Raw genomic sequence first — 15,263 nt, forward strand, 5'->3', positions numbered from 1 at the left:
AGTTCCTTTCTGAAGTGTTTCTGTAAATATCTTTAATGCTTTTCTGCTCAGTAACTCCACTGGCTTTTTATTGTTGTTATTGTTAGATTTCAACCTCCTCTGCCTGTCTGCATTTCTGCTCTTGACGGTGAACCATTGTATCGGGCTCTTTACGGTAGGTCATGCCGTGGTGGCAATACCTCATTGGCTTTTAAGAGCAGGTTGGTTTCTCACTCATGAAAATGTACACAGACGTGTTCATCTTCCCTTCACTCTGAGACCCAGGCTGGAGAAGCAAACCCAGTCTGGAACATCATGGGGCTTATACTAGAGGGGAAAAGGCATGGTAAGAGTATGCGATAACTCTTACACCTTCTGCTCAGAAGTAGCACATGGCACTTCCACTCACATTTCATTAACCAAGTCAAGTCCCACAGCCAAGCTTGATGTTGATGGGGCAGGAACTATAATCCTCCCCCAGGCAGATCTGGTAGGGAGGTGCAGTGTAGATGCGACAATAATAAAATCTCCCCCAAAATATCTTTTCCGTATTTTATATACTTAGAATCTTGCACAGTACCTGTCACAAAACCGATAATCACCTGGAAAAGACTTCCTTCTTTTTTCCTCAGATTCTCTTCATGTTGGGGATCTTGGCTTGACTCTCCCTGTTTCTCCTCTGGATCCTTCTTATCTTCTGCCTTTACGCAAGTGTTTATGATTAACATTCCTCTTCATTCTCCTTATCATTTGTCTACAGTTTTACACTGCACTTTGATGTTTTGGAAAGCCACTGTTGTTTTTGTCCAGTTTCTCAGTCGTGTCTGACTCTTTGTGACCCCACGGACTGCCAGGCTTCCCTGTCCTTCACCGACTTCCAGAGCTTGCTCAAACTCATGTCCGTTGAGTGGGTGATGCCATCCAACCATCTAGCTTGTGGCAGTTTGCTTTCACACTGTATTTCTGAATAGCTCGGAAAGACAAAGGAAACCTAGAGTTTTCATATTCAGCCATACTGAGGCACAAGAAAGGGAGTCAGTGGTTTAGAACTCTGATGATTTCTGTGCTGCCCTTCTGAATAGCGCCATTCGCGTTGAAGTTCATATGTGCTAACAAATGACTTAACGTTAAGCTTTCATCTAGTAATACCTGGATTTACAGAGTTGCCAAAATAGCTTGAGATTAAGGCAGGATAAGAAAACTTCACCAGAGTTTTACACAGAGTTTAGAGAAATAATGTCACTATACTTGCATTATAATATCTAGGAAAATATTCTCTTCCAGAATTTATTTTGGAGTCCAGCATGGTCTTAAACACTTTTTTACAGAGTTTATTTGTATTAATCACTATCTGTTTTTAAATGCACTGGACATTTTATCTTTCCTTTATACTCCCAAACACTCTGGATGACTGTTCAGAGTTAATATAATCTGCTTTGAGATGCAATTTTTCCTATAGATATTTTAGTTCCTCTACGAGATTGTAATTTACTGAAAGAAGTCGTTTTTTTCCTCTTCATCCCCTTCCGTTTTTTGGTTCAGTTCAGTTCAGTCGTTCAGTCCTATCTGACTCTGCGACCCCATGGACTGCAGCACTCCAGGCTTCCCTGTCCATCACCAACTCCTGGAGCTTGTTCGCACTTATGTCCATGGTGTTGGTGATGCTATCCAACCATCTCATCCTCTGTCAGCCCCTTCTCCTCCTGCCTTTAATCCTTCCCAGCATTAGGGTCTTTTCTAAAGAGTTGGTTCTCCGGATCAGCCGGCCAAAGTAGTGGAGCCTCAGCTTCAGCATCAGTCCTTCCAGTGAATATTCAGGACTGATTTCCTTTAGGATGGACTGGTTGGATCTCTTTGCAGTCCAAGAGACTCTCAAGAGTCTTCTCCAACACCACAGTTCAAATGCATCAATTTTTTGGTGCTCAGTTTCCTTGTGGCCTAACTCCCACATCCATACATGACTGCTGGAAAAACCATAGCCTTGACTAGACGGACCTTTGTTGACAAAATAATGTCTCTGCTTTTTAATATGCTGTCTAGGTTGGTCATAGCTTTTCTCCCAAGGAGCAAATGTCTTTTAATTTCATGGCTGCAGTCAGCATCTGCAGAGCCCAATAAAATAGTCTGTTACTGTTTCCACTGTTTTCCCATCTATTTGCCATGAAATGATGGGACCAGATGCTACGATCTTAATTTCTGAATGTTGAGTTTCAAGCAAGATTTTTCGCTTTTCTTTCACTTTCATCAAGAGACTCTTTAGTTCCTCCTCGCTTTCTGCCATAAGGGTGATGTCATCTGCATATCTAAGGTTATTTCTGCCAGCAATCTTGATTCCAGCTTGCGCTTCATCCAGCCCGGCATTTTGCATATAAGTCAAATAAGCAAGGTGACAATATGGAACCTTGCTGTACTCCTTTCCTGATTTGGAACCAGTCTGCTGTTCCATGTCCAGTTCTAACTGTTGCTTCCTGACCTGCATGCAGATTTCTCAAGAGGCAGGTCAGGTGGTCTGGTATTCTCATCTCTCCAGGAATTTTCCAGTTTGTTGTGATCCACACAAAGGCTTTGGATTAGTGAATAAAGCAGAAATAGATGTTTTTTTCTGGAACTTTCTTGCTTTTTAATGATCCAACAGATGTTAGCAATTTGATCTCTGGTTCCTCTGCCTTTTTTTTAATCCAACTTGAACATTTTAAACTTCTCGGTTCACGTTCTGTTGAAGCCTTGCTTGGAGAATTTTGAGCATTACTTTGCTAGCATGTGAGATGAGTGCAATTGTGTAGTAGTGTGAGCATTCTTTGGCATTGCCTTTCTTTGGGATTGTGATGAAACTGATCTTTTCCAGTCCTGTGGCCACTGCTGAGTTTCCCAAATTTGCTGGCATATTGAGTGCAGCACTTTAACAGCATTGTCTTTCAGGATTTGAAATAACTCAACTGGAATTCCATTACGTCCACTAGCTTTGTTCATAGGGATGTTTTCTAAGGCCCACTTGATTTCACATTCCAGGATATCTGGCTCTAGGTGAGTGATCACACTGTCATGATTATCTGGTTCATGAAGATCTTTTTGTTTAGTTCTGTGTATTCTTGCCACCCCTATCTTAATATCTTCTGCTTCTATTAGGTCCATACTGTTTCTGTCCTTTATTGTGCCCATCTTTGCATGAAATGTTCTCTTGGTATCTCTAATTTTCTTGAAGAGATCTCTGGTCTTTCAAATTCTATTGTTTTCCTCTATTTCTTTGCATTGATCACTGAGGAAGGCTTTCTTCTCTCTCCTTGCTATTCTTTGGAACTCTGCATTCAGTTAGGTATATCTTTCCTTTTCTCCTTTGCCTTTAGCTTCTCTTCTTCTCTCAGCTATTTGTAAGGCCTCCTCAGACAACCATTTTGCCTTTTTGCATTTCTTTCTCCTGGAAATGTCTTGATCACTGTCACCTATACAATGTCACGAGCCTCCATCCATAGTTCATCAGGCACTCTGTATATCAGATCTAATCCCTTGAATCTATTTGTCATTTCCCCTGTATAATCACAAGGGATTTGTTTTAGGTCATACCTTAATGGTCGTGTGATTTTCCCTACTTTCTTCAATTTAAGTCTGAGTTTTGCAATAAGGAGTTCATGATCTGAGCCATAGTCAGCTCCCGGTCTTGTTTTTGCTGACTATATAGAGCTTCTCCTTCTTCAGCTGCAAAGAATATAATCAATCTGATTTCGTTATTGACCATCTGGTGATATCCATGTGTAGAGTTGTCTCTTGTGTTGTTGGAAGAGGGTGTTTAGTATGACCAGTCTGTTCTCTTGGAAAATGCTGTTAGCCTTTGCCCTGCTTCATTTTGTACTCCAAGGCCAAACTTGCCTGTTACTCCAGGTATCTCTTGACTTCCTACTTTTCCATTCCAGTCCATTCCAAAACAGATGAAAAGGACATCTTTTGGGGGTGTTAGTTCTAGAAGGTCTTGTGCTGCTGCTGCTGCTAAGTTGCTTCAGTCGTGTCCAACTCTGTGCGACCCCATAGACGGCAGCCCACCAGGCTCCCCCATCCCTGGGATTCTCCAGGCAAGAACACTGGAGTGGGTTGCCATTTCCTTCTCCAATGCATGAAAGTGAAAAGTGAAAGTGAAGTCGCTCAGTCATGTCTGACTCTTAGTGACCCCATGGAGGGTAGCCTACCAGGTTCTTCTGTCCATAGGATTTTCCAGGTGAGAGTGCTGGAGTGGGTTGCCATTGCCTTCTCCTATAAAGTCTTATAGGTCTTCATAGAATCATTCAGCTTCAACTTCTTTGGCATTAGTGGTTGAAGCATAGACTTGGATTACTGTGATACTGAATGGTTTGCTTTGAAATGAATAGAGATCATTCTGTTGTTTTTGAGATTGCACCCAAGTACTGCATTTCAGACTGTTTTGTTGACTATGAGGGCAACTTCATTTCTTCTAAGGGATTCATTTTTGGTAAATTCTAACAAATGGTTGTTGAAATGTATATGACCATTATAGTCTGCAGTTACCCAAGGAAATGTTAATGGTAGTGTGGGGAAGTGAGGCAAGGAGGGAAAGAGAGGTAACTCAAGGTGCACTAACAAGCAAGTTTCCACAGTTGGCAGCCCTGCCTTAATTCAACTGGGGAACTCTAGGAGAGAGACTCAAACACCTTCCAGACATCTTCACCAAGGGGCAAGAGAGTTGGGGCATCTAATATCATCTCCTGTTGGATATTGGCTAATGGCTGCTTCTTAAAATGAAAGTGAAAGTCGCTCAGTCATGACCCATAATATATTAGTGGGTATATTATTAACTATCAAGTTAGAATTGTATAATAGTTGTGATCATATTAATTTTCAAGGTGGAGTCATTCTATATGCTGGTTCTGTGTACTTCTGTTCAATGACTGTGCAGTTAAAATACATTTTTTTGGATGTGTTTCCTTGCAGTGTCATAGACAGCACTGTTGGTGCCCAGTTATATGCCTTTAGTACCTACCTTTTCTGAGCCCACTAGATTGACTTGCAGTTGCCAACAGCAGAACTCTTTGATTGAGGTCTTACTATGGTTCCTAGAGACCTGTCTGGCCCTGTGTGGATGTAATGGGGAATTCCTGTTCCCCAGAAGCAGGGTTCAGGCTTTCTTGCTAGCTCAGCTGGTAAAGAATCTTCCTGCAGTGCAGGAGACCCCAGTTCAATTCCTGGGTCGGCAAGATCCGCTGGAGAAGGGATAGGCTCCCAGCTCCAGTATTCTGGCCTGGAGAATTCCATGGACTATTCCATGGGGGTCACAAGAGTCAGACATGACTGAGCGACTTTCACTTTCATTTTAAGAAGCAGCCATTAGCCAGTGTCCAACAGGAGATGATATTAGATGCCCCAACTCTCTTGCCCCTTGGTGAGGATGTCTGGAAGGTGTTTGAGTCTGTCTCCTAGAGTTCCCCAGTTGAATTAAGGCAGGGCTGCCAACTGTGGAAACTTGCTTGTTAGTGCACCTTGAGTTACCTCTCTTTCCCTCCTTGCCTCACTTCCCCACACTACCATTAACATTTCCTTGGGTAACTGCAGACCAAAATCTAATCCTAGTCTCAGAGTCTGTGAGTTTCTAAAATGCTTTCCAAACCAAAACAAGTATTCCTAGGCCAAAATTTACAATTTAACAATTTCTCTACTTTGGTGAGAAATAGTAGGAATATAATGCACACCACATTCATAATTTAAAATTTTCTAGTGGCCATACTTTAAAAAGTGAAAAGATGCTGTACACTTGAAACTAACACAGTATTATAAACCAACTTGCATTTGATCCCTGGGTCGAGAAGGTCCCCTGGAGAAGGGCGTGGCAACCCACTGCTATATTCTTGCCTGGAAAATTCCTCAGACAGAGAAGGCTGGTGGGCTATACAGTCCATGGGTTGCACAGAGTTGGACATGACTGAACAACAGCATGCATGATACTTCAGTTTAAGAAAAACTGAAAATAGTTACAGTGAATCTTAATAATATGGTTTAATGCATTATATCCAAAATATTGTATTAATATACAGCCTATAATATATTAATGATATATGTGTGTATATATGTGTGTGTGTGTGTGTATGTTTTTGGTACTAAATCTCTGTAACCCGGTGAGTATTTCACACTTACAGTACATCTTCATTCGGGCTAGCTACATTGTAAACACTTGACAACCTTGGCCTAGTAGCTACCATATTGAACAGTGAACAGTGGTGGTAAGTTTCCTACCATTGTAACCTATGTGTCAAAATTGAGAGACTTACTAGCTCTTGAATGTATAGAAGGCTGTATGGTGGGTCACAGTTTCTATTCTTAGCAAAGTCTTACTCGCCTTCTTTCCCTCTTAAGCTGAATAAAATCTCTGTAAATATCTAGAGTGATGGATACCTTGTTTAGTCTGAATTCACATATTTATTTTCTTTCAGGAATGAGCTTCTGGTAAAAATAACTCTAAGCTTATGGCTTTGTACATGATTGCATGCAAAATATAAACAAGATGTTGAGCATCTCTGTGTTTGTGTGTTTTCAGGCAGAGGGTACCAGACTTCAGCGAGAACTCCGAGGATACTTAGCAGCTATCAAAGGTAATGTGTATGGGTTGTTGTTCTTGGAATTCAAGAGTGACAGGATCAAGTGTTAATTAGAAAGCCATTTGGCTTTCTCGAAGGATGGGTACTTGAGCACAGGTGTTCCATTCTACCCACTCCCCAGTTCCCATTGAAATGATAATCAGGATATATAAGGGAAAAATATGTGGGCCCTTATGCTGGAAACTAGGAATAAGTGCCTCCCATGTGCCAGAGCTTTCTAGGAAGAGTTGTTAGATAGAGTGAGCTGCAGACCTTGTCTAAGAAAAGCTGCAGCTGGTTTCGTCCCAAGGGAGAGTATGTCCCAAGAGCTGGACACTCTTAGACTTGCACATAAGCCCTCTAGCAGGAGCGGGCGAGGGATGACAGCAGCATTAACGTGAAACATGGCCCTGAATTGCCTATGGCTTGTGGGGACCAGCTGCACCTGCAACCCTGCCACTGTAGGGGAAAGAGAGGCTCTGCTGTTGTTTCTAGTCACTTGATATTCAAGGCAAGGAAATAAGGCTAGTGGTGGAGAGTGGAGAGAGCAATCAGGTTGGGTACTCCATCTCTGCCTCTGGAGATATCCAGTCCCCTGCACTGAGTCAGATCCAGGTGTACCCACGGTGGATGATAAGGCAGATTTTGAGATTAGTGGGGCGAGAATGGATCATCTGACAATGAGTTTTGGGTAAACTGGCCAAACACTCAGAAAAAAAGTAAGATTCCCAACCTCACTCTTTATTCTCTCCTTCTTATTTCCAAATATAATGAAGATTTAAATATGTAGACAAAGAGATGCGCTCAAGTGCCAGAATAAAATAAAGTAGACTTAATCTCCAGTCTCTGGCGACAAGGTCTTTACAAGGCTTCGCCAGAAGGCAGAAATTGGAAAGGGCAAGTTTGAGAGATTTGACCTCATTAATGTACACAGTGTTTAAAAAATTATTTTGACAGCATATTTTAATGAAAGTGAGCCAGGATATAAAGAGCTCAGTAAGTAAGCTAAATGAAGATTAGTGGATCAAAAGAAAAACTGAGTAGAACATATGGAGAGAAAATTAAAGAAGGTCTGTAGATGGGTAATAAATGTGAAAAATGCTTGTCCTGAGTATTCAAAGAATATAAAATGAAATCAAAGGGAGAAGATGTTATTTTTCTTGTAAGTGTTCAAAGACATAAAAAGTTAAAAAAAAAAAAAAAAGACCTCAAACAAAGCTGTAATACCTAGCTTTGGCAGTGTGGGAAATGGACTCCTTTTGTACACTTCTGGTAAGACTGCTTTCCTGAAGAGGGATTTGGCAAAGGCTTTTTATATGTGATTTTTTATTTTGTGTGTGTGTTGGGGGGGGGCATGCCTTTTGATACACTAGTTTCATTTCTAAGAATTTGTTCTTAACAGTTTCAGTGTGGATGTATGAAATTGATTACAAAGTTATGGCTACATCATGAAACTCTTAATAAAAATTAGTCATAAAAATCAAATTAGTGAAAGTAATTTTCAAACTAAGATGTATTTAAGCTTTTATTATTTTATAAACCAGCCATATAATTTCAATTCACCTAACAACTCTATGAGGCAGGTACTTATTTTATCTTCATTTTATTCTTAAAAGCCAGACATAGAAGGGTTAAATAGCTTGTCTAGGGTCATGGGCTTATTGAACAGCAGGGGTGCAATGCATGGTTTGGTCTCTGTGTTTCCTGAGACCTTGCTATTCCCTTGTACTGCCGTTGAACTATATAGCCATCAGTATTGCACTGTTTCATAATTCGAGTTCATCTGTACAATGGAGTAATGACAACTTACCTCTGTTGCTTTTTAATGAGAGACCCAGGTTCGATCCCTGGGTCAGGAAGATCCTCTGGAGAAGGAAATGGCAACCCACTCCAGTACTCTTACTTGGAAAATCTCATGGTCGGAGGAGCATGGTAGACTACAGTCCATGGGGTCGCACAGAGTTGGACACGACTGAAGCGACTTAGCAGCAGCAGCAGGCGGTGTACTAAGTGTTTTACGCATGTTACTTCTTTGTCACCACCCATTACAGGCTAAATAACATTAGCCTTATCTTGCATTTGTAAATAAGTAAGACCCAGAGAATTTAACTTCCACAATTCACAGAGGTCATAGTTAACTGCTCTAAAAAAGTTAACCTCAAATATTTATAACAGTTTGGTCAGAAAATAGAAGGCACTCTTGGTAATTCTTTCATTGTTGATTCAAGATTTGAACACAAGAAGTCATAAACTTTTAAGTCTAGGATTTTCTCTTAGCTGATTTTTAAAAGTGGATACTTTTGTTAAATGAATGAGTGAAATGGATCTCTTGTCCAAGACTATGTGTTGGGTCTATTTTATTGCACTAGTATGGAGAATGCTATTTAAAGAGATTGGCTTATTTCTTTTCCTTAATGTGGTCTGGAAGGAGAATCCACTGTGAGAAGACTTGGCTCCAGGGAAACAATGGGTGCAGCATCAAAGAGACTCTTCCATCAGTCTGTGCCCTGCACCCCATTTCTAATGGTGACATCTGCATATGAAGGAGGAGGGACTGTCTAGTAGCTTTTCCCCACACATTTTGCTGATTGCATGACTAACAAATCTCTCTTCTCTAAGAGAGATCTCTGTTTAAATGACTCTGGCTGAGGCTGGTTGGAATGAGTTTTTAAACAGTTTACTACAGAGTTTATCAGAATCCTTAACCCTGAATCTAATTTCCCTTAGGCCTGTGGCGTGGGCAGCATTTTCCACTGATTTAATTGTAGAATGCTTTTTTCTTCTCAAAGTCTTAGAAAGAATCAGCATTCCTGGGAGCATATTTTGAGTTTGGGGAACACACTTAAAGATAAGGGTTATGCATTAAGTAGATTATAATTTGCTTTTTTCAAAGTGCTTTCATGCCCCATTTTTCTAGTTTTCACAAGAAGAACTCTAGCTAACTGATGGAGCAGTTTAATACAGGCAGCATTACAGGGAATGAGATCTCACCCAGTAGAGTGATGAGTCCTGGGTGCGGTCTCAGAGGCAACTATGGGATAATCCAAGCCTGTCAACTGCCTCATTTGTAAAATGTGCCAGATGTTCCTCAACTATAAAGCACTACAGTTGCTCTCGGAAGTCCCCCCACATCTCTGCTACTAGCATTCTATGAAATTGGATTCAATGAGCTCTACTCTCGGTTTTATTATCCCTAATCTCTGGGTGGCATTCATCCTGTGGGGCTTTGTTATTTCTGCTGATGGCTTGGACTTTGTAAGAGATCTTATGCTCTCATTGATTTTAGTAGCAAACATTGCATTGAGTCTCAGTTACGGGCCTGACACTGTTCTAGAAGATAGAGATGCAGAGATGAATAAGACACAGTGTTTGCTCTCATGGGGCTTGTGGTAGAGAAAGCTAATAAGCAAAAAGGCCAGATATGCACGGTAATGTGTAGTTTAAGAGACGTGTGCTCTGTGCTATCACAGCAGAGAGTCCTCCCACCTTAGCTGAGGGACAGGAGACCAGGTCAGAAATGGCCCTTCTGCAGAACTTACACTGAATGAACCCAAGAAGGGGGCGTCCATGGTCATCAGCTGATAAGATACGCCAGGGAAAGACGTTGATGTTGGAAAGACTTTCCAGGTAGAAGAAATCTTGGGTTTTATTCTGTCAATGGAGAAGGGAGTCCTTACATTCTTTGCAGTGAGGGAATGAGTCACATGATCAGATTAGCATTTTAGAAATAATATCATAATGGTATGAAATACAAACTAGAGGAAATGAAACTGGAGACTTTTTAGAAGTCTAGGCTAATAGTTTAATAATAATTATAGTTCACATTTATTGAACACATGTGTGCCAGGCACAGACATAAGCTTTTTATGGCTCATTTCATGTATAATTCCTATAACATATGGTATGTACTATAATTTATTATTAATGAATATTTTGGAAAACTGAGGTCTAGGATACTCCAAATTTTTGGTGAGAGGGAAATGGTTCCCATCCAGTAGTAAGATGATCATTCTTCTGTGTATGACTTTTGATACTTGTCTTATGGTTTTGGAAACCACTAATCTTTTAAGAAAATACTCCCTTCTCCAGAGAATCTTCTGGACCAGGACTTGAACCCAGGTCTCTTGCCTTGTAGGTGGATTCTTTACCACCTGAGCCACCTGGAAAGCCCAAGAAAATATTGGGTATTAGATATTATTAAATGGCACTTAGCATCTATTCTGCTTTAATGTTGCCAAAGTACTTTGAAGGAAACTTGGGTTTTAGCTATGTTTTTTCCTCTTTAGCTCTGCCACCAGAAGAAATTCTAAATCTATGCCAATCTTTTTGTCTTTTAAGAGCAAGGCTTGTGTTTTGTTCACCTGTCTATCTGTCAGAGTATTTCCTATGGAGGGTTGTAGAAACAGCTTTTTGTCAAAATAATTTCTTTCCAGATTACCCACACCGCTACTTATCCACACAGCAATTAGTAGTTATTTTGAGCTGATAATAGACATATTTACTGCAATATTGTGTTTTTTTGCCTCAGTGAGTAAGATCCTATATAATTTTATTTTAAACTTAAGTCACAGTTTCATTTTGCACCACAACGGTTTTTGTCCTGCAATACCATCATGCTTCTTTCTTCCTCTTAAGACATTAAGAGCTTGTCTATGTGCTGTTTATAGCTTCCATCTGACTTGAAGAATTAAAAGAAAACTTCAGAAGCCTTTTGCCATCTGAATGATAGAGTTCTAACTAGTGATTCACTTTTGGTATGAATTTGAGGGGTACATTCTTAGTATCAGTTTGCTTAGGGTTAGGGTTAAACATGGACATTCAAGATAAATATCCCTGCCACATATGGTCAGCGGTGACTGCATGTGGAGACCACATCACAAGAGAAAGATTCTTCCTTGCTTGGATTCAGAGTGCTAGAGGAGGGATGAAGGTTTTTGCATTACTTTTTGTGGCTCAGTGGGAAAAGGATCTGCCTGCAATGGAGAAGACACAGGAGACGTGGGTTTGATACCTGGGTTGGGAAGATTTCCCAGGAGGAGTACTTGGGAGCTATCTCTAGTATTCTTGCCTGGGAAATCCAGTGGACAGAGGATCCTGGCAGGCTACAGTCCAAAGGGTCACAAAGAGCTGGACACGACTAAGCACACACACAATGCAACATTTGCCTGTCTCTACACCTATAAGACTCTATTTCATCAGTGTCCCCAGAGAATTGAGTCATCCCTGCTTTCCCACAGTACCCTGCTGGGCTTCATCTTGTGGTTGTCAAGTCATTTCAGCTGGTGTGGGTTGTTTGTACTTCTCACGGTAAAGGGCATCCTTAAACATGTTCAGTGATGGAGAGAAGGTCACAGGCTTTCACACTTCATGTGACTACAAAACACGTTCATACCTTTCGTGTGCAAAAACCAAATAGGTATCTGCATCTTACCAGGGGAAAACAAGGGGGACTGTCTGTCCCCTGAAGTGAAGTGAAGTGAAGTGAAAGTCGCTCAGTTGTGTCTGACTCTTTGTGACCCCATGGACTATACAGTCCATGGAATTCTCCAGGCCAGAATACTGGATCCCCTTCTCCAGGGGATGTTCCCAACCCAGGGGTCGAACCCAGTTCTCCCACATTGCAGGAGGATTCTTTACCAGCTGAGCCACCAGGGAAGCCTGAGAATACTGGAATGCGTAGCCTATCCCTTCTCGAGTGCATCTTTCCAACTCAGGGATCGAACTGGGGTCTCCTGCATTGCAGGAAGATTCCTTACAAAATGAGCTATCAGGGAAGCCCCTCTAGAGAGAGGAAAAGCATTGTGAAATACCAGATTAGATGTTGACTCTTTTTTGGGGGATGGGATTAATATTTTATTTTACTTCTTAAATAATTTATTGAAATATATTTGATTACAATGTTGTTAGTTTCAGGTGTACAGTAAAGTGATTCAGTTATATGTATATACACATATATGTGTGTGTGTATATATATATACACACACACTTCTTAATATTCTTTCCCATTATAGATTATTACAAGATACTGAATATATTTGACTGTGCTATATAGTAGGATCTTGTTGGTTTTCGATTTATGTGAAGTAGTGTGTATATGTTAGTCACAAAATCCTAATTTATCCCTCCCCTGCCTTTCCCCTTTGATAACCATAGGTTTGTATTCTAAGTCTGTGAGTCTGTTTCTGTTTTGTAAATAAATTCACTTGTATAATTTTTTTTAGATTCCACATATAAGTGATATCATATATTTGTCTTTCTCTGACTTACTTCACTTAGTGTGATCATCTCTAGGTCATTCCATGTTGCTGCAACTTGCATTGTTTCATTATTTTGTGCTGCTGAATAATTTCCCATTGTGTGACTCTTGTGCATATTGTTTGAGGATATACTTGATCATTTCATACATCTTATTTTTAATTTCATTTTCTGGAGCAGAGAAAAATTTATTACAAGCACCAAGCAAGGAGAATGGGCAGCTTGTGTTCAAAAACCTCAAACTCCTCAGACACCTTCTATTTTGACTTTTTTTCTCTTGCTGTTGAACCCAAAACTGACTGCTTTAAATCCAACAAACACATGGTTGAATTTAGAGTGTTGCAGCTTTCAGTTAAACAAAAAACTTTCCCTCTTTGATTCATTGGCATTGAGTTTATGCAATGTGTCTTTTATTTATAATAATGGCACTCTGGTTTTTCTCTCCTCTCCTTCTATCCAGCCCCATTTCATTTCTCCTAGTGACTAAGGCCAAGGCACCAACTTAGCCAGGTCTCACCTTCTGGCTAGGAGGGAGAGTCTGGGGCCAAAGTGGCACTTCTCCAGGTCACCAGCCAAAGGCTCCTCCTTGTTCTGTTCCCAGCCCTGAGTGGTCTCCACTGTAGTCCACACTTTACCTTCCATGTTTTGAAGGAGGGGCAGAGAGGAGATTGAAACAGACCATACTGCAGTGGGAAACTTTATATCTTTACTATTGTTAATAACCATATTTTTACAACATACCAAATTATACCAGTGATTAAAATTCTGACCCATAGACTGAAGAGCTTGAAGTTCTCTGAGGCTTCTAACTTAAAACTGTATATATAGCTTTTGATAATATTGGAAAAATAATTTTTTAAGAAAAATGTAGGCCCCTTAAAGCAATTCAAATATTATGCCCTAAAATCCTGTTGACTGTGCTTCTGTCTGCTTCAAAAAAAAAAAAAAGCTTTATTTCTAATATTCAAATTCATTTAGGATTAATTTCTAGGACTCTGTCATTTTATAGAGAAGAGCTCTAGGTGTCCTGTACGTTTATGGTTTCACGTCATTTAACAGGTGACAGCACCCCTAGTAGGATATATTGTTTTCAGAATAGAATGCCTTGTTTATTTATTTATTTATTTTCAAGATCCTGTATCTGTCACTGTTACTGTAAATACAAGAAGGTGCATGCTGTAATCAGAATCAGGAAAGATGTGACTACAGAGGCAAATAGCAGCTGTGCTTGCCCAGTTTTTCCTTAGCAAGTGTTCAAGATTTTCCCTCTCACTTAGAAAAGTAGGGGAAGGAGGAAGAGACTTCGCCCACCTGTCTCTAACGGGAATTGTTTTTCTCCAATGCTAGGCATGCAAGAGGCTTCCATGAAGCTCACCGAGTCGCTGCATGAAGTCTATGAGCCTGACTGGTATGGGCGTGAAGATGTGAAAATGGTTGGTGAGGTGAGAGCCGGTCACAGCACTCGGGAGGCCCAGCGTGGCTTCCCTGCGGGTCCCACCATGTCCTACTCACTCACTTCATGGCCCTCTCTGCACTTCATGGCCCTAATCAGGAGGGGACACCATGTACCCAGAAGGTGCTGTGCAGTTCCGCCATCCAGATTGATCCAAACAATAGTGAGGAGTGAACATGATGATAAAACCACTTGGGAAGCTGTGCGTTAAAGATTGTTTTTCTTCAACATAAGAGTGGCACTTTTCTGTCCCTTACTACACTTCTTAGCCCATTTCAGCAGGAGAATTGGCTCATGACATGATTTTATGTACTGCTCCTCCTTCCCCATCCCTCTGTGAAAGCAGGTACAGGAGCTGAGAAGAGCATCTGTTTCAGTTCACCACCCGCTGGTCCATTTGCCAGTCTGCAGGGCTGAGGACAGAGCTTGCTAGTAGAAATTTAACTAATGAAATACTTTATCCCAAGACATGTCTTAACACTTAAAGCGCACTGTCTAGCCCAGGGCTGTCTGGCTGTGGGAAGCAAGAAATTCCTGTTGCTTTGAGGAAGGCAGAATGGGATGTGACACTGGGTGAGTTCTTTAATCTTCTTAGGCTTCAGTTTCCTCATCTGCAAAGTGAGAGTATTAATTTTACCTCCTAATAACACACTGAAAGCCTGTGTATTCACACCCTCGACCTACTGCACAGTGCATGTGATTGTTACAGACATTAGGAATCCTGCTGTCTGGAGTTTTCTCATGACCGAGTTCTTTGTTAAAACAAAGAGTGGTTGTTTGTCATGCCCACTTCACGGGAGCTTGTTGCTTCTCATGAGGCATGGAAGATGTAAGAAATGTGGCCTCCACAACCCAGGGGAAGGTCTGGTAGGTGACATGCTGATCTTCTATGCAGCCTTTGCAAAGATGGGTTAACAACTCATCTGGGCTGCTCCCTGAAAATTCTGACACTCCCGTATTGATCACAAATCATAGTCTTGTTTTGACTGTGATAGAAACAG

The 15,263-nt window shown here is 40.9% G+C and overlaps 1 protein-coding gene across 1 annotated transcript in view; it reads left to right on the top strand.

Annotated features, from left to right (window-relative positions):
* Positions 1-15,263, top strand: part of AMPH (amphiphysin) — a 205,970-nt gene that overhangs the window by 110,582 nt on the left and 80,125 nt on the right. Inside the window, exons 3-4 of the mRNA XM_068972726.1 lie at positions 6,519-6,569; positions 14,157-14,251. Of these exons, the coding sequence (XP_068828827.1) occupies positions 6,519-6,569; positions 14,157-14,251 (146 nt within the window). The remainder of the gene's footprint in view (positions 1-6,518; positions 6,570-14,156; positions 14,252-15,263) is intronic.

The sequence above is a fragment of the Capricornis sumatraensis genome, chromosome 5 (genome assembly GCF_032405125.1).
Source record: "Capricornis sumatraensis isolate serow.1 chromosome 5, serow.2, whole genome shotgun sequence".
Classification (NCBI taxonomy): domain Eukaryota; kingdom Metazoa; phylum Chordata; class Mammalia; order Artiodactyla; family Bovidae; genus Capricornis; species Capricornis sumatraensis.